At 42.0% G+C, this 20,816-nt stretch overlaps 1 protein-coding gene across 1 annotated transcript in view; it reads right to left on the bottom strand.

The window, feature by feature from the left end:
* The window catches only part of FHIT (fragile histidine triad diadenosine triphosphatase), a 1,046,044-nt gene that overhangs the window by 197,395 nt on the left and 827,833 nt on the right, over positions 1-20,816 (bottom strand). Inside the window, exons 6-7 of the mRNA XM_053378360.1 lie at positions 12,953-13,098; positions 11,527-11,556 (exon numbers count right to left, since the gene is read on the bottom strand). Coding sequence (XP_053234335.1) covers positions 11,527-11,556; positions 12,953-13,098 — 176 coding nt within the window. The remainder of the gene's footprint in view (positions 1-11,526; positions 11,557-12,952; positions 13,099-20,816) is intronic.

Raw genomic sequence — 20,816 nt, 5'->3', positions numbered from 1 at the left:
GCCCATCTGTTCTGCGGAGTAAACATACCAAGGAACAGGAGGAAGTTCTAGCAGCTGCAAGACCGACCATGCATTTCCACAGTGGCTCCTCATCTTGGCTGTTGAACCTTGGTTTCCCCCTCCCTTTACTTCCCTACACTTTAGCCTCTCTAAATTTCTTACGCTTCAACATTTCTCCGATGGAAATAGGGATGTCCTATTCAATAACAACAACAACAACTGTTGTTGTTGTTGTTGTTGTTGTTGTTGTTGTTTTATTTATACCCCATTGATCTGACTGGGTTGCCCCAGGCACTCTGGGTAGCTTCCAACATACAGTGGTACCTTGGGTTACATACACTTCAGGTTGCATACACTTCAGGTTACAGACTCCACTAACCCAGAAATATTACCTCAGGTTAAGAACTTTGCTTCAGGATGAGAACAGAAATCATGCTCCGGCGGTGCAGCAGCAGCAGGAGGCTCCATTAGCTAAAGTGGTGCTTCAGGTTAAGAACAGTTTCAGGTTAAGAACGGACCTCCGGAGTGAATTAAGTACTTAACCCGAGGTACCACTGTATATAAAAAATAAACATTAAAAAAAACACATCCCTATACAGGGCTGCCTTCAAATGTCTTCTAAAGGTTGTACAGTCGTACCTCGGAAGTCAAACGGAATCCGTTCCGGAAGCCCGTTCGACTTCCAAAATATTCAGAAACCAAGGCACAACTTCCTATTGGCCGCAGGAAGCTCCTGCAGCCAATAGGAAGCCACGGAAGCTGCGTCGGACGTTTGGGTTCCAAAGAACATTCACAAACCAGAACACTCACTTCCGGGTTCGCGGTGTTCAGGAGCCAAAATATTTGACTCACAAGGTGTTCAATTTCCGAGGTACGACTGTATTATTTCCTTGGATTGGGGGGGTCACATAGCTCCATACCCTCCAACATTTCTCCGATGAAAAGGCAAAGTGGGACGTTCTGAGTTCAAATCAGAAACCAGGATGGCTTCTGTAAATCTGGGACTGTCCCTGGAAAATAGAGACACTTTGAGGTTCTGGAATTATAATTTAGATGGGTTTCAGGTGTGGCAGATAAAAGGAGTAGAGCTAGGAATTATCCACATAGTAAAACACTCATTCAGCTTTCATGGTTTCTTTTTTTGTACAGAGTAGGGGAAATGTTACTAGTCCTTATGAATGCCAAGGAAAACCTACTTCGATGTGGAAAAGCAGTATTTTCAAACACTGGCATGTGTGCGCATAAAGCGCTTTCTGAGGTCAAGTATGTGATGTCCTCTTTGATAAATGCAGAAGAGCCTGTGAATCCCCTTCACATGCTCCTTGTATCACAGTTGCAGACAGTATCAGACAATGGCATCAATCATTTTATAATGGCATCATGTATTTTAATATTCTGTTGGAAGCCGCCCAGAGTGGGCGGGGTATAAATAAAATAAAATAAAATAAAATAAAATAAAATAAAATAATAATAATAATAATAATAATAATAATAATAATAATAAATTTTATTTATATCCCGCCCTCCCCAGCCGAAGCTGGGCTCAGGGCGGCTAACAACAATAAAACAATACAAAAGTACTACACAAACAACACTCTAAAATCATTCATTATAAAATTAATTATTATTAATATATTAAAATTATTATTATCATCATCATCCTCATCATCATCAATCAAGGGATCAACCCAGGGAGGGATGCATGTCAGGTGCAACGTGGAAATTGGAAAAATGCCAAAGAGCATTTCAATTCCCAGGGGTAGAAATCCCACTTCTCATGTTTTCCTGGTCCACTCTGAATTTGCTCTTACACCTCTCAATAGCGATCTGGTCAGAAACCTCAAAATCAATGCAGAACAATGATAAGGGAAAGGATAATAACTTTTCTGACTTTACCATAAAATAAAAAAGTAGGGGACGGACTATTGAAAAGCAACTCATGGAAGTAGGATCCCCAGCCTTGCAACTTCTTCCTAATAAAAGATTTATGGGCAAGAGCAACACAATTGCAAGCAAATTAGGAATTCTTTCGCACACAAAGGCTGCACATGTTTTCTCCCGGAGGAAAGGCTATACAGTATTTACAAGAGCTGTAATGGGAGAAATATGGTGGAAAGCAGATATAAAATGCTTTTGAATGGTCTTAACTCTGCAAACTCAACATCATGACAGTGTGTTTGCACATTTGCATGTTGTTCTTAATCTGTTGGATTTTGATAGAGACCATGTCTATTTTTTTTATTTTGTAAATTTATATACCATCCTTCCTTCCAAAAGTAGGCACATTTGTGATGAAACAATGCAACTAGAAATAAAATTCTAAAATGTTAATTCCTAATGTTAGGACCCGAATACATCCATACCTATCCATAACTATTCTATAGATTTATACAGACCAGGGTTGGGAAACCTTTGGCACCCCAGATGTCGCTGAACAGCAAGTCCCATCAACCCAAAAAAACATGACCAAAGGCATGAGGAGAGTTTTAGTCCAACAACATCTGAAGGGACAAAGGTTCCCCACACCTGACGCAGACCTTATAGCTCCCATGATACTAATCACTGTCTATGCAAGCTGGACTTGCTGGGAAATGGAGTCCAACAACATGGAAAGGACTTCAGGTTCCCCACCTCCACCTTAGACCAATGGAAGATTATAGTGCTTAGAAACAGTCACCACAATGTCTTTGCTCTCAATAGGCAACTGGCTCTTCGCCTCACCAGCAAAAGCCTCAGCGTGTCTACTCAGAAGTAAGTCCTACTGAAGTCAGTCCAGCTTACTCCTAGCTAAGTGGGCTTAGGGTTGCAGCCTCCCTCCACCTCCCAGAAGAAACGATAATGATGTTTTTGGACTAAATTATAGTTAATGAAATCACACAAAAAAATTCATACCCTTCACTTTGGCCTCAAGGAGAGACAGTCCAAAGACTCTGCAAGGCCCCTGTCAGAAAGAAGGAGCCCCCTTCCTTCATTTTTCTAACTGTGACTAATTGGTGGATTCCTCAGGATGCTACAAGACCTTTTTAATGTGCATGTCTGGGATGTTCAGAATGTGGCAGACCTCTAATGTGATGTTACTTAGCAAGTCTGGCAATGGAAAGCACCGTGACATTCTGTAGTGCAAAAGCAAAACAAAACAAAAAGATCCATCTCCAGACCCATCATAATTTACCACCAGAGAGAATTATGGGAATTGGGCCTGCCCCCTTTTCCCTTCAGGGGATCTTCAGCTCCTGATATTTCTAAAACAGACTTCATTATCCAAGCCATCATTTCCATTTATCAGTGCCTTGCAGCACTCGCTATTCTCAGTTCAAAGAGTGTCACGTCCATCAATCATTGCACGGCCTTCATTTTCCTTTGTCTCCTCCAGCCATCAAACTTTTTTTATTTTTTTAATGCTGCTTCTAGCATCAAGGGATGGCGGCAGCGAGAAGGCCAGGTGCCCTTTTCTAATGACAATAACTAGAAGATGCAAAGATTAGAGAACTTTGTGAGACTTGTCTTCCATGAAATGGCTGCTGAAACCTGGATAGGACACAGTGTGAAGTATTAGCATTTCACCATTTCACCCATAAGTCCATAGAACAAGGGTGGGCAGTGTGATGCCCTCCTTTGCTGGACTCCATCTCCCATCACCCCTAGTATTGGCCATTCTGATAGGGGCTGGTGGGAGTTGGAGTCCAAAGGCATCCAGAAGCTACCGTGTTGGCTACCCCTACTGTAGAAAGCAAAGGGACACGGGTGGCACTGTGGTCTAAACCACTGAACCTCTTGGGCATGCTGATCGGAAGGTCAGTGGTTCGAATCCCCATGATGGAGTGAGCTCCCGTTGCTTGGTCCCTGCTCCTGCCAATCTAGCAGTTCGAAAGCACGCCATTGCCAGTAGATAAATAGGTACCGCAGTGGCGGGAAGGTAAACAGCATTTCCGTGCGCTCTAGCTTCCGTCATGGTGATCCATTGCGCTGGACGTGCTTTAGTCCTGCTGGTCACATGACCTGGAAAACTGTCTGCAGACAAACGCCTGCTCCCTCAGCCTGAAAGCGAGATAAGTGCTGCAACCCCATAGTCGCCTTTGACTGGAGGGGTCCTTTGCCTTTGCCTTTACCTAGAAAGCACAGGTTGATCTTCCTTCTCATTTTGACAGTGCTGTCTTATGGCATGGCATAGCTTATATTCTTACCTGGTTTAGCCGGCCAGCGGAAGCCATTCCTGGGGTGTGGCTGCTGTCGTATGTTGACAGCTGAATGCAGGGTGGAGACCAAAAGTGGACAAACTACCCCAGGAGCAGCATGATGTTCCCAACCAGAGGTATTACTCCTCTCCTAACACCCTATACACATACTAGTATTATCATGGTTTTCATATATAATTTCTCATTTCTTTTGCCTCCTAGCTTTCTGGCCTCAGCGAGAAGTCTGGAATATCCAGACCAAAAGCAATGTTTCAGCCACCTTAGCCTTTCTTCAGAGCTATGTCTGCAGGGAGAGAATGCTCAGGGTGACCCAGGGGGCGACATCTTTCCTTTAGCTGCAGCTTCTGTTGCTCATCTGAAAGATCGAAAAGGTGGCTTTCATGGTTTATTAGCCCAAGGTTTGTGTATATGAATCCACAGGATGCCCAGATGCATTAACATTGCATCGCTGTTAATGACTGTAATCCTTCTGATGCAATCAAGGCCTGCTGTGCTGTGATTAATTTTGAATATTCAAACCCCCTAGTCCTCAGGAACAATAGGAAGAAGAGGAGACAAGAAAATTAGGAAGGATCAGCTGTAGGCTAAAGAGGGATTCGGTTCCATAGAGACATTTCACTTCAGGTTAAGATGCCTACAAAACTCCAGCCAGGTGTATTGATTTAGTGCACCATTAAAGAAGCATCTGCAAAAGCAAAACATGCCCATCATAAAAAAAAAAATACGGGAAGCCAATCTTTGCAGCTTAGAATAATTAACAGAAGGTGAGGCATTGAAATGATTGTACCACATTGAAAGCATCAACCTCAGTTCCCTGTCTGACTAGTTGAATTTGCAATTGACAACGTATGGGACTCAAGAAGGAAGGTGCTTAGATCTTGTCACCATTTTTATATGACATGCATTCATGAGATTCCCGGACTGTGGTATTCAGCAGCTAACTTACAACCATTTTGATGTTACTCTCCCCTGCTTCTTGCGTTTTTAAAACCGTAGATCTAATCAACATGTGAAGATGACAATATACTGTGAGCATAGTAATGAGGACTCTGTTTCCTTTCCTCCAGTCCCCCAAACTTTTTAAGACTATACAGAGAGGTGAGAGAATGATGAGAAATGGTCTAGTTAGTGATACTTAATCTACGGCCATCAAAATGAACAATGGCATTTGCTCTTCTTTCACAGATAAACATGTCATTTCATTTTGTGTTTATCTTTTTCTCCGTTTTGGACAAGGAAAACGTTTGATGCTGGCAAGAGAGAAACATTATTTATTGCAGTTTAAGATGTGGTTCTCATACCTAATGATTGGTTTCGAGTCTCATGGTCCCTCAGGTGCACCAAGCAGTGTCTTGGACTGGCCTTTTCCAGACTGTGATTAAGGTAATTGAATCAGAAATGGATTGGGAATGCAACTAATTTTATTAAAATACGCAGAGTTTGAATTTTCTCTTTATTTATTTCTTTTTTAAAAAGCCCATGCCATCAGCATAGGGACAATAAATTATCGCAAATTATGGTGCTCTCCAGAAAAGCAGCTCATATATCTAGAAGAGAGTACAACGTGCGATCTTGAAAATCCGGGAGTTTGCAATAACATCAGCGGGGTGTTGTCATTTCATTACATTTATTAAGCTAATGGGACAAGAAGCCCCCAGCACATCAACATATCTTCAGAATCCACTGGCTACACACACATCAAGTGGCCTGTGCCTCTCATACAATAGAAAATCAATTTCCCCCCAACCTTTAATTCTAAAAGCAAGATATATACTTGCTGATGGCTAATCAAGGGAGCACTTCTTTCAACTAACACTTTGCCTGTGAGTGCACTTGCAGGGAATCCTATAGCCCAACAGTGAGGTCATCACAGCCTGCTGTAGATTTAAATTCGCATGGTTCAAGCTGTGATTAGTTAATCAACCCAGCCTTTCAAACCACTGCAGTAATAATTTCAGAATGTGGTGCCTAGTCAACTGCGACATCCTTCTCTCACAGGCTGATATAGAGACTTAGTGCATCAGAAGCACTGCTATGAGACCACTGCAAGTTATGACCTACCCCTGCAATAGCCAAAATATGTCTTGTTATAAGTTTCAGCTTGTGTGTGTCAGTCTGGGTTATATTTGCAGGTCCCTTGCAAGCCAAGGAGGTTTAGAATCTAGCAGAAGAGGCTGCTGAACTGGTCAGAGAAGTTCCTTTGTAAGATAATGGGCTCAGATGGCCAGTTCAGGGCTGCCATTCATATGCCTTATTATTTATACCCCTGCTCATCTGGCTGTGTTTCCCCAGCCACTCTGGGCAGCTTCCAAAAAAATATTACGAATACAATAAAACAATATAAATATATTTTAAAAAATTAAAAATTGCCCAGCAGCACCTTAGAGACCAACCAAGTTAGTTCTTGGTATGAGCTTTCGTGTGCATGCACACTTCTTCAGATACACTGAAACAGAAGTCACCAGACCCTTATATATAGTGAGAGGGTGGGGAGGGGTATTACTCAGAAGGGTGGTGGGAATGGGCGATTAGCTGATAGGTGTGGTAAACCTGTTGGCAACTGTTAACGACTGCAATTGGTCTTACAGGAAAAAGCAAGGGGTGAGATGGCCCAAAATAGCTTCATCATGTATAATGAGATAAGAATCCAATGTCTCTATTCAGACCAGGTCTCTCCATGGTTTTAAGTTTGGCAATAAGTTGTAATTCAGCAACTTCTCTTTCCAGTCTATTTCTGAAATTTCTGAGCCCCTCCATCCTATGCTCAGGTTGCATATATGTGCAAATAAAACCAGTTTTAGCCTAAAGACACCACAGTTTCCATTAGCTTGCATTCCAAGGAAATTGAACCCTGAGTAAGCACTGGGATTCCTGGAGTCTCTTGCTGCTCCAAGATTAGGATGCATGCAACAGGATGAACTACCAGTCTCAGTGACATTCCAGAGCCCAGTACAGAAAATTTCCATATCACTGTTGCCCACAAGTCAAAGCGCTGGTGTGGGAACTTGCTATGCCACCCTCCAGAAGAACTCAATGGCTGGCTCTATGCTTTATGGCAGCAGTGGGGAGTCAGTCACAAGGTGGTTATCATTTGCAACAGCCTCCACATGGTGCTGGGAAGTGGTGCTCTTCATCTAAACAACAGGAAGGAGTGGGAAAAGAATGTCTGTTCATGACATGAGGCAAAGGAAATGGTTAATGTCCCTTTGTGCCAAACAATAACATTGCTCAACGTTGCGCCCGGCTGCCAATGTTGGATTTGCAAGATTAATTTGAATACGGCAAGACTGTCAAACTTTATGCGCCAGTGAGCACATCTGGAATTCTGAGACAGTGGTGGTCCCCAGTCACAAAATGGCTGCCACAGCATAGCAGAAAATGGCTGTTGTGAGGGGTGTGGTGTAACAAAAATGGCTGCTGTATCTAAAAAATGGCCTCCCAAAAAATGGGGGAAAGCACATTTCTCAGGCCCTGCTGCACTCACTCACAGAGAGAAGCTCGTTGCATCTCTCCGCTGTTCAGAATGGAAGGGAGTTTGCATATTCAATGAAATGTTGTCATGTTTGAGGTGGAATTTTTAATATAGGTGACGCAAAGCCAGTGCAAACAGGAACTAAACAGGAAGAGCAAACAATATATTGTGTATTGTGGGTTTTGTGGAGATATTTGCTGTAACCTTTTTCAAGTGCCATAGAAGGTACTAGTGGGGTTGCTGGTATAGGTGAGTGTCATGTTGGCAATACAGAAAGGGGTTTTTTTTGGGAGGTGGGATGATAGTGGGTAGGCAAAAAGCTACCAGTCAAACACTGTACCAGTGGCAGTAGCCCTCATGGGACCTCTGTGGTGCAGAAGAGGATTGGACAGGGAAGAGTAATTTCAAGGCCATGAATGGGAAAAGCAGTAAATGAAGACAAGAATGGGATTTCATTGTTGGGCTTCCTCAGTAAGATTTGTGAATCTTTGCCCTATCCATCCATCTGAGGTGAACTAAAAGTTGTAGTTGTTGTCCTTTCCCCCTGCACGCACACACTCTCTTTCTTCTTCCATCCCCGCTAGCTATTCCCAGGCGGTAACACAAACTATCCCACAAATAAGGTCAATGCAGCAAATGGAAAGGAAGAGAATTGCTTCCATTTGCTGTTGTCAGATGTTAGTGTTGTCTTAATCAACCCTAACAGGGCCTTTAACGGGTAAATCCTATACTCACATTACACCAGGAACAGAGATAGGCCACTCCTATTCTTGAGAAACAGCTGCCATATTTAATAGGTAGTCAGCCCAGGAAGGGAGGGGGGAAACACACACAACCAAAAAATCCAAAAAATGCATTTTAAAAATTGACAGACTCATCCCCTTGGAACACCACTAGAGCCCAGCAAAGCCACCTACATGTTGCACAGACCTCAATGCATGCCCCCAGGACATCCCCTGCATCACACCACACTCACCCACCCACCCACAGCAAGACCACAACATCACTGCCCCATCAGCCTCAGTGGCACACCAATAATGGCCATGTCACTGCAAATCCCCAGGAATCAGTGCAGGTAGGAGTTCAAACCCTTTCTCTTCTTACAAGCAGTGTTGAATGTGCGCCACACAGAGGTGTAAGGAAAAGAGGCACGGCGCAAGACCCACAGGATGCCAGCAGAGAGCGTACATAGACACAGCCCTCCAGGGACAAGGGCTGAAGTTGCGCCCAGAGAGAAAAATACATTTGCCAAGCAGCTAAAGGAGGGGCCCGGAGATGCCGTAGATGCAGAGTGGCAATGGCATTCTCCAGTGGCCCACTGGATTGAGAACATAGGAAGAGCTGGCTGGTACACAGGGTGCCACAACCCTCGAGGGGTTAAATTCAAGAGCTGTCCCAACATCCTGTTCTCACAGCGGCCAACCAAATGCCTGTGGGAAACCAGCAAGCAGAAATTGAGTACAGGAGCAGCCTCCCCTCCTGTGGTCTCCAGCAACTGGTATTCAGAAACATTTCTGCCTCCAGCTATGGAGCAGAGCTGAGCCACCATAGAAGCAGGAGACAGGAGCTTGGGCCCCATCAGGGGAATGTTCAAATGGGTCCCCAATCGTTTTTTAAACAAATGAAGTCTGAGGTTGAATCCTGACAAGACTGAAGTACTGTTCTTGGAGGACAGGGGGCGGGCAGGTGTGGAGGATTCCCTGGTCCTGAATGGGGTAACTGTGCCCCTGAAGGACTAGGCACACAGCCTGGGAGTCATTTTGGACTCACAGCTGTCCATGGAGGCGCAGGTCAATTCTGTGTCCAGGGCAGCTGTTTACCAGCTCCATCTGGTACGCAGGCTGAGAGCCTACCTGCCTGGGGACTGTCTTGCCAGAGTGGTGCATGCTCTAGTTATCTCTCGCTTGGACTACTGCAATGCGCTCTACGTGGGGCTACCTTTGAAGGTGACCCGGAAACTGCAATTAATCCAGAATGCGGCAGCTAGACTGGTGACTGGGAGTAGCCGCCGAGACCATATAACACTGGTACTGAAAGATCTTCATTGGCTCCCAGTACATTTCTGAGCACAATTAAAAGTGTTGGTGCTGACCTTTAAAGCCCTAAACGGCCTTGGTCCTGTATACCTGAAGGAGCATCTCCACCCCCCATCATCCAGCCTGGACATTGAGGTCCAGCGCTGAGGGCCTTCTGGCAGTTCCCTCACTGCGAGAAGTGAGGTTACAGGGAACCAGGCAGAGGGCCTTCTCGGTAGTGGCACCTGCCCTGTGGAATGCCCTCCCAGCAGATGTCAAGGCAATATACAACTATTTTACTTTTAAAAGACAACTGAAGGCGGCCCTGTTTAGGGAAGTTTTTAATATCTGATGCTGTATTGTTTTTAATATTCAGCTGGAAGCCTCCCAGAGTGGCTGGGGAAACCCAGCCAGATGGGTGGGGTATAAATAATAAATTTATTATTATTATTATTATTATTATTATTATTATTATTATTAGAAAATGAAGTCAGGCAGCAGAAAAAGTGAAGAAGCTCACATTCAACCCACACTGCAAGAACTGGTTAGCCACTGTGAGACTAGGAGGCTGGACTAGGTGGGCCATTGGCCTGATCCAATTGGGCTGTTTTATGTTATGAAGATCCTCGACTACTTGGCCACAGCAGACAGGCTTCAGACACACCACGGGATGCCCCACCACCAGCTGCCACAACCCTCAAGGGGTTAAATCCAACAGTGGGCATATATTTTGGTGTTTGCTGAGGTTTCATCACTTGATGACTGCAATGTTAAAGTGATGACTTGCATGTGTGGAACAGCAAAAGCCACACCCAGAGTTTCCCTAGCATCTCTCAGTGCTTCAAACGCCATCTTTTCTTCAGGGCATTATCTCAAAGGCTCAGCTGCAAACCACTGGTGCTAACTCATGAGGAGACATACTTGCTTGTGCGCAAATAAGACCAAAGTCCCTTCCAATTAGCATACTTCACTATACAGCTTTTGTGGAATGCTGAAGATGCATCTCTTTACCCTGGTCTGTGACACTTGAGATGAGTGTTTTCAGAATCCACCCTATTCCTGTGACTGTAATCTGTTTTAACTTCTTTTCTTTCAATTGTTATAATCCACATAGGGACCTGCTGGTAAAAGAAGGTGGCTGTTGGCTGGATGTGGAAAATCAAGGTGGGGAGGGAAGGAAATTTATTATATAACAAGAACTCAAGGTCACCGACTGAAAAGTGGATTGACAGACCCATCAGGTTCAGGACAGACCAAAAGAAATACCTATTTCCACAATAGCAATACTTAGGTTCTGGAATTCACTGTCACAGAAGGGCAGCGACACCCCCCCACAAACAAACGGATTATGCAAGCATATGGAGGATAGGTATTAGTTATGACAGCTGAACAGAACGTCCATGCTCAAATATAGTTTCCCTGTATACCAAGGGCATACACTATGGAAAGGGCTGTTGCCTTCCTGCCTTGCTTCTGTCTGGCCACTGTGAGAAACAAATTGTTGGACTAGCTGAACTGAGAGTCTGACCCAGCCAGGCTCTTAAGATCCCCACCCAGCCGTGGAGGTCCCGGATGCAGAAGACAGCCGTGTGCCAAGATGGAGCCGTTCCATGGACCAGCGGTCAAGAGTCACTGCTTAAGACTGGAGAGGTGGTGAGGTGTAACCATATTGCACCATATTCCCTTTCAATCAATCTATTTACAGCCGCACAGAAGATTCAGGATCCCTCCAGCTTCAAGGATAAAATAGCAATGCTGCAATGTGCCGCAGCTGACTGGTTTTATTAGTTCTCATAATTGTCTCTTATTAATTTGTACTCTGCATAATAAAATAAGCACTCACCTTCACAGTCTGTCCAGCTTCAGGACCGTCCTGTAGATGAGAAGAAAGGGAAGGGGATGGAGGAGACTGAGATAAGAGCAGCCGACAAGTCTCTCTTGGGTATTCAAAAATATCGCCCATTAATAATTTAAATCCAATTTCATTGTGCATTAATTTATAGCGCTCTCGTGGGTATGATTTGGCACCAAAGCTTTTGGGAACAGACACCTTTTTATTTCAGGTCCTCATCAAATAGGAAAAGGTGGTCTGAAGAGAAATAAAGGCTGCCACATTTATTCCCCCAGCTCTTGGCATCTCGTATCATAAATGCTCCCAATAACTATGGTGCTCACCAAGATTGATGGGTGCTATTTGTAAAAGGAAAGTCAGCTGTTGGCAGACGAGGAGTGGCGTGGCAAATTGGCCATCTTTGCACAACATGGTTTTAACAAAAGGACTGGGGTATCAGAGGTGACCACTGGATCCAAAGTGTTGTTGTTATTTAGATTTTAGTAGTCCCGCTTACCAGACACAATGAGTTTCCGGGAAATAGTTCATTAGGCAAGCGTTCACGTAATGAGCTGACAATCTCTATTATTTCCTATGGGGGAATTTCTAATCATGATCTCTCTCCCCACTCTTGCCATGGTTTCTGACTCAAAATGGCTGCTGCCAACCAGCAAAGCACAAACAAGTAAGGAAGTAAGGAAGTGGACAAAGTCCAGATGTTTAAAAATGTGTGTGTGTGTGGCCTTAAACCAGGGGTTCCCAATTGGTGGTCTGTGGCCCCCAGGGGAGCCCTGTAACCCACCCAAGGTGTCCACGGCACCATTCCCATAACAAAAACTACCACAGAGATATGAAAACTTTCAAAAGTACGGGGTCCATGGATTGGGTTTTGAAAAACAGGCCATCCACATTACTTTGTTAATTAAATGCCTCAGGACTGCAATACTTCAAAGACTGACTCTCTCCATATGAACCGACCTGGACCCTGAGATTATCTTCTGAGGCCCTCCTTCGTGTGCCTCCTTCTCAAGAGGTCCAGAGTGTGGCAACACGAGAACGGGCCTCCTCTGCAGCGGCTCTCCGTCTGTGGAATGCTCTCCCCAGGGATGTTTACCTGGCGCCTTCATTATACACCTTTAGGTGCCAGGTGAAAACATTCCTCTCCAACCAGGCCTTGGATTGATTGACATACGATGCCCTTTTAAATGTGTTATGGGAGTGGGGGTTATTGGTTTGTTTTTGTTCTTATTTTTATTATGTATTATGTGTTTTTCATATTGTGATTTTACGCTGTGAACCGTCCTGAGATCTATAGATGTAGGGTGGTATATAAATGTAGTAGTAGTACTAGCAGTAGTAGTAATAGCGCAAAACATCTGGAGGGCTCTAGGTTGTGGAAGAGCACGATAAAGAAGGCATGACCGAAGTGTTTACTAACCTGAACGGAAATGGTGAGTGAAGTCCCACCAAAATGTTGCTCCACTACATTTCCAACCAGCTGCGTTGTGCGAAATAAATCAGCCACTTCTTCAGGGCGCAGATCACGGAATCGTTCCACAGGGCGGAGTGGGCAAATGAGAACATCTGGTTTGCATAATGTTAAGGCACAACTGACATATTATTCCATCTCAGAACGTCCCCTTCCCTTCAACATTCTAAACAGTATGTTCACATACCTAACAAACAGCCCCAAACTCCCAAGTTCTGTAATCTTGACAGGAATTCGGCACCTACGAAAAGAAGATCTGTGCATTATTTGTCTGAATGCTTTGACCAAGCGCTCCATTTCAAATATTTCAAGCTGCACAAATGACTGAGTGAGCCTGAAAAGTCAGCTTTTGGGGAATTACACAATGCTCTGCCTGAAGCAGTGAAGACTTGGATAGAAAATAGATGGAAAATCTCGAAGAACAGTTGAAGCGCACTGAACACACATGTGCAGAATCCCCTTTTATATTCCAAGTAGTAGGTTATCTTCCTGGAGAAAATAGCACTCATTTTTTTGAACACATCCAAGCATTCTGGGCTGCATAAATTCACATTCTGAATGGTGGTGGTGGGTAGGGTTGCCATATGTCTGGACATTGCCATGATTCAGCAGTCACAAGCAAAGCAGTGGTTGGGCAGAAATCGCACCAATGTTGGGGAAAATCAATTTTTCTTTAAAATAGCTCAAAAACGTCAGGTTTGTGGTTTGGTTTGGTGGTTTGTTTGTTTTTTTGAGATTTTACATTAATAAAGCTCAACAAAAACTTCAGTTTTATTTTTAGTCTTTTGTGTCTGGATTTTCAGTTTAAAATATGGCAACCCTAGTGGTGGGGATTATGAACATTGCTAGTAACGGTTGTGACAAAACAGTTGTATTACACAACTTCCATGATCAGAGCTGTGACTTCAATGGGCTTAAGCGTTTCAGATCTGTAGTGGCTTGTGGCCAATAATTCTATTGCCATAACTGATTAGATTTGCAAATGTTAATATATTTTGGTCATACAACTGTAATTTCTGGAGCATATAATTTGCGGGCCCTCACTGTATAATTAGAGATTTTTGCTGTGGCACATTTCAGGTGCCATAATTAGGATCATCTGGTCTCTTAAGATATAAGAGTTTCGTACAGCAGATTCCTATATGTGTCTACTCAGATGCAAGTCCTATTGAGTCCAGTGGGGCTTATTCCCAAGTAAGCTGATGTAAAATTGCACAGTTGCAATCCTATGCATATTTACTTGCCAGTAAGTCCTGGTTTTTCCCCCCAAAGTGAATTGTTAGGGTTGCACCATTACTGTACAGTCCTAAGCATGTCTACTTAGAAGTAAGTCCCAAGGAAAATTATTCCAAGGTAAGTAGGTGCAGGGCCGCAAACTCAGAGTTTTAAAATACGGGTTTTCTATTCTATTTGGATGAATCCCAAATCAAGAACTCAAGCAAGCCAGTTGAGACAGATTTGGGGCTTGCATACGCTGAAGCAGTATCCTCAAGCTGAAATTGTCTATCAAAAAGTCACTCTTGTGGTTTATCACCACAACAGCTACTTACTTTGGGTTTTAGTAAAGCAAACAGTCTAATTTGTCAGCGCCTAAATGATATCGAGCATCAGAACAACATGGCCACAATAAAGAAATTTTGCCCATGTTATGACTATTTTCCACCTTCCCATTTCGATTCTCTGACACCCTAAAGACTTCTAATTCAAAAGGTTATGGCCTAATCTACCAGTAATTTAGCAGGTTTCTTAGCTGGGGGCCCTGTCTTGTGTCTGCTGTTTTTATAGGCACTGCCCACAAACCAAGAGAAAATAATTAAATGCAACCTTTTTAAAAAACACTACAAAGATGTCAAGGAAAACTAGTGCAGCTACTCTTCTAAAATTTGGCAGGATTCATCCTCTCTGAAGGAAAAAGAAATTTTGCAAATTTCTGCTAGTTCTCCTCCCAACCAAATCATAATACAATTTTTAAAAAATTGTTCCTTTAAAAATATCAAAAGGTGTCAATTACAAAACTCTCTGGATCTATTTGAAGGGCTTTATCTACTCAGGAGGAGCTACTCTGCCTTTCATTCAATTCCTGTTAAAACAGAGACAGGAGTTGTAGTTGTTTTAAATTTTGCCCATAATAGGGAATGAAGAAGGTTTTTGGGTTTTTTTCCAAACTAGAATTCAGATTCAAACCCAAACCAAATTAGGAAGTCTTCACGGCATTCCAGTCCAAACTGGGCTGTTTTCTGAAGCACTAAACCAAGTCCTTCTGAAGTGCCAAACTAGATAAGTAAACATCCCTAGTCTAAAATGCTATCTGAGGCTGTAATCCAAGGGACAGTTACCTTGAAAAACACAGTGCAAACTTACTTTACAAAGCAATCCTATACATGTAGACTCCAAAGTATCTGGGATATTTTAGCCTAAGAGATATTAGAAAGCAATAAGTTTATTTTCTGATGGGATTTCTTTTGCGGTTCTGGGAGGTTATTTCTCTGCCTCGAGCAACAGGCGCTGTTGGGCTTAATAAGGCTCTAGTAATTTATTTGCTAGTCTTTCCAGCATGCTGTAGAAAGTGCCTTCATAAATGACGCTATTGGTTGAAGTGAGAGCCCCAGGGGGAAGCAGGAAAGCTGCACTACACTCCTGATTTCCATATTAGGAATGGAGAAATGGGAAAACTAATTAATTTTGCTTGTTAAAAAAAGAAGTCGAAGAAGAAGGGAAATGCATGTCAACACTAAAAAAACAGGAAGAGATACATTTGTTTAATCCAAGTTCATTTTTCAAAAGGGAAGAAGGCAACCCTTTTCCTCAGGCAGTCTGACACTTAAGTAGATAATTACTCTTCTTCTGCAATACTGCTTTATTATTATGGGTCAGTGAACCATTTATAAATGAAGAATATCTTTCCACTTACCTCTAGCAAAATTGTGCCTAACATTCAGCTTTCTTGTATTCCTCTCTCTGTGTGTTTAAAATGTCTTTCAGAGTTCTAGTCCACTCCCTTCTTCAGTTATGACATTCTGGTCTTTATACACTATTGCAGCATTAAAATCTCAACTGCAACCCATTTCAAAATTCATATTTCTAAGTCATTTCAGGGGGAAAGAAGGATATGGCATAACATTCACTTGCCCCATTGTGGGGGCCTGGCGAGCTGCTATGGGGAGAAGGGGGCAAGAGGGTTAACTTCCACTGGAGATATCAGAGAATTCTGTCGAGAATGCAGCTGGGACCAGAAATCACCTAAGTTCATTTATTTATTGTGGTGGGTATTATTTCCATTTATAGACCACTTACTATCTAAAAGATCTAAAAGGTCTGTTTTCCATGTCCAGAACAGAAATGGATTCAGGAAATACAATCCATAGTTACCATTGTTGTTGTTGTTTTCAGGTTGCAAATGATATGCAATTTATTACACACATACTTTGTGTTTCCTTTGCAGTGAAAATAATGGGATGGACTAACATAATGATAACATGATCTAGGTAATTAGTTACATAAATTATGTAAGTTGTGTGATTTTGCCACAGCAGAAAGCTGGGGGTTTTTTGTTGTTGTTGTTGTTTGGGAAGAAAGTAAACTGCAGTGGAATGTAAACAGTGATGCATGCAACAAACACAGGGCAGGGCAGAAAACAATAGATTTCTGTTAAATTACTAAAACTCAAAGTAAAAGCAGAATTTGGGTTTTTTGAAGGGCGGTGGTGGCCTGAGATCTTTCATTCCATGCATGAATGAAACACCACTCTATCCAAAATGGAAAGTTGGCTGGGCTGATTGAAGATCAAAAAAGGGGGAACAACCTAGGAGAAATATATTTCTTCTTTAGCAATCACTCATAGCTGAGTAAGTTTGTCTTCCATAAACAAACAGTGAGTCCGTAAGTGGCTGTGGAGGCCAATTCTGGTTCCACACGTCCTTCCACAGTGGGGACATTGGTTTCTGGGCAGGAGTCACCTTTACTTAGGAGAAATATATATGAGGCAAAATAAGTGATTTCTGTTTTAGAGGCTCTTTTGCACAGGAAGTCAAAAGTTCATAGGTGGATGTTTTGAATATGAAAGTTAAAAGTATACATAGATAAGTTTTTCAAAGGGAGGTCATTATTTCAGGGTGACAATTAAGGAGAAATGGAAACTTAGTCAGGATTTTATTTTCCTTTTGATTGGCTAAATGTTTGGGAGGGAATGAAAATCTAGTATATAAATCAAGCTGGAAAATAGAGTCATTAGAGAGCTGAAGAACTGAAGAACAGAGAGCTGAAACCTGAAGCAAACAGCCAGGATGGAGATTTACAATAGTTGTGGCCTGAAGAAGCTGAACTGAGAAGGCTGGAATCATCTGTACTGATAATTATTTGCTGGGACTACAATATATTTTGCTGGATGTGTCTATCTCTGTTTATTTTTATTTAATTATTTTTTATTTAACAAGAATTATACCATTAAATTGACAAAAACCTCCAAATGCTCTTTACTATTGTATTTAAGTAATGCATTCTCCCTCCTGCACTGTTCAAATGTTATTTTTATATATCCAATACACTACAGAATTAGAGGAAAGTATTAAAATGTATTTTAGGGAAGAAACTTTATTTTTGCAAATTTCTTGAGCGAGGGGTCTTAAAATATTTTTGAATGTGACGGGACAACATTTAGTTTGGTAAATCTATGCTTGATTTAAAAAGCACATAAACTGCTCTTGGAATTTTACCTTCTGAAAATGTCAGGTAATGCTATAAAATTGTTAGTTTCTCCGTATAAAACAAATCCATAACTTCTATCATTTCCATCTTAGGCAACAGTTATTTGTTCTCCATTTTCATCAGCAAAGAGAATTGTTTCATTTGATGGTATTGAAGCATCCTGCTTCTCTGCTTATATTCAGCAAGCCTTCTTGTTCTTTTGCTAACGTCTGCTTTTTTTACTTGTATGCTATGCTCAAGCATATATAATAAAACTGCAAGTACTTGGCAGTCATTTTTAATTATTTCTATGCAATTTTACAGACATTCTACCACATTTTTTTAATAAGGCAAATTTAAAATTATTGGAAATTCCACAAAAACGTTTTAAAAAGCCAATATGGTTATTTACCAAGCAAAACTAAACTATATTAATTTAACCAATTCCCAAGTCATGTTACAACTTTTTAGCACCCATCATTTTGGGAAGTTGAAAGTTGAAAAATTCAACATGCCCTATATGTACATTATTCAACACGCCCTGGTACATTATTGCAAACTTACCTGTCTTGGCAATGCACGCTACATATATCTATAGAGCTCTCCTTTGCATTTTTAGTGGGGAGCAATTGGGAATTTGTGTTGTTTGAAAACTTCCGCATCAAACAAAGCAAAACAAAGCGTGGGAAGGCAAAACAGAAATGCTTTATAGGTAGTGACATCCTGACAGCCCACAGAATAGGCTCTCTTTCTCAGGGGCCAGTGAAGTAACTGTTTCTTAGCAAGGCAAATCACTTGATGTGTATAAAGCATAAAAAGTGGCAGGATCAGACAACATGCTTGATCTTTTGCCAGACAAATCAAGGAGGTTACTTTGCTTCTCTCTCCAATATCTGGAGCTCTTTTGTGTCTAGAGTATTAGTCCCTCTCTCCTTATAAGGCATGGCTTGTTTCAGTATGTTCAATAACTCCATACATTTTTCATGGTTTTTTTCCTCCTCTGGTCCCATATGATCCCTCTTGTTATGCCTAGGACAACAACTCAGCAATCCGACTTTCTGCTCAGCTCCACAGTCACACATTCGCAACTACCACCTGGGATTCCCAGGGCTGGTGTCAGTTACCCAGAATCCTTGGGCAGCTGCTAGGGCTCCAGCACCACTGATGTCCTGCTATGCTTTAGTCTAGCCACCATTTACCGTCCTCACAATGGTTCCCCATGTTGGCTCCCAAACACTGTGCTCTAAAAACACGGCTGCAATGCTCCAAAACACTGAGAGAAATTAAAATGGCGGCTACTCAGAGTACTGTTGTCCTCCACCAGAAGGTAAGTTCCCCAGGCCATGCTGATGGAGGGGAAGAGCTGTCCTCAGAAAACACTTTGCTCAAGGCTACAGTGCATTGGTCTGAAGGCACAGGGAACTTGCTGAAGCTAAGAAAGTTCTGGGTGTGGTCAGTGCCTGGAAGGGAGACTGACTGAGAACCTATGTTCACACAGCTTTGAATAACAGCAGCAAGAACAAAAGAAAAAAGATATAAAAGGAATGAATTCATAAAGTATAGAAATTTGGGCACAAGGACAAGGGCAAAAATCCTATTATTTGAAAGCTCTCCTGCCATACTTTTCAATCTTCCCTGCCTCTAACCATTTTGAGAAGCTCAGAGGTACTAGGGCTCATCTTTCTTCTCTCTTTCTGCTTATTGTATGTTTTGTTATTATTTAAAAGGGAACATTTGCTCATTTGCATTTCAGTCAGTGATAATCTCTTCTGGCTGAATGTATACCACCCATTACCGAATGACTCTCAGCAAGAGACCTGTTCTGTTGGAGATTTTTTTTTTTTTATAATATTTTTTATTACGTTTCTTTCCAAATTTTATACATTACAAACAAGGAGTTTACAAGAAACCATTTTTTTTTTTTTTTAACAAAAATCCCAAATTGGACTTCCCCACCCCTTCCGATTCTGCGTTCTTTATATTAACAATGTCAGCAATTTGTTACCTTATGTCATAACCTTATTGTAACTTTTACATGTTATGTATCTATATTCAATGTATTATGTCAGAATTTTTATACCTTTAAAATAAACGTAACATGTTCAATTTCATATTATCTCCTTTTCTCTTTTATCACTTAGTTTACTATTTACTTAATCATAATTGCTAAAGCGTATCATTTTCAAATCATGCACCGTCTTAAGATTCATACAGTTTGTAATACTTTTGCAAGTAGTCTTTAAACTTTTTCCAGTCCACCTCAATTGTTTCTACATCCAAATCTCGGATTCTGCCGGTCAGTTCAGCTATCTCCATGTAGTCCATCAACTGCGTCTGCCATTCCTCCAGCGTGGGTAAATCTTGTGTCTTCCAGTTCTTTGCGATGAGTATTCTTGCTGCTGTACTAGCATACATAAACAAAGTTCTGTCCTTCTTTAACACTTTCTGGTCTACCATGCCCAACAGGAAGGCCTCTGGTTTCTTGGGAAAGGTATACCTAAATACCTTTTTCAACTCATTGTAAATCATTTCCCAGAAAGCCTTAACCTTTGGGCATGTCCACCAGAGGTGAAAGAAAGTCCCCTCTGCTTCCTTACACTTCCAACATTTATTGTCAGACAGGTGATGTATCTTAGCTAACTTGACTGGGGTCATGTACCACCGGTATATCATTTTCATAATGTTTTCCTTCAAGGCCGTACTGGCCGTAAATTTCATTCCGGTGTTCCATAACCTTTCCCAGTCTTCAAACATAATGTTGTGTCCAACATCCTGTGCCCATTTAATCATAGCAGATTTAACTGTCTCATCCTGTAAATTCCACATAAGCAGCAAGTTATACATTCTAGATAACAGCTTTGTCTTTGGTTCTAACAATTCTGTCTCTAGTTTCGACTTTTCCACCTGGAAACCAACTTTTTTGTCCATTTTGAAAACCTCTTGAATTTGAGCATAATGTAGCCAGTCTCGCACCTTATTTTTTAGTTTGTCCTGGCTCTGCAACTTCCAATTATCTCCAATTTTTTCAGTCAATTCCCAATATTTCGGCCAATAGGCCTCCATATTGGGTCTTTTTCGGGCCTTGGCCTCCACTGGTGATAGCCACCTCGGAGTTTTACTCTCTAGTAAG

Source organism: Podarcis raffonei, chromosome 2, assembly GCF_027172205.1.
Source record: "Podarcis raffonei isolate rPodRaf1 chromosome 2, rPodRaf1.pri, whole genome shotgun sequence".
NCBI classification, from domain to species: domain Eukaryota; kingdom Metazoa; phylum Chordata; class Lepidosauria; order Squamata; family Lacertidae; genus Podarcis; species Podarcis raffonei.
This window is presented reverse-complemented; position numbering and strand designations above follow the sequence as displayed.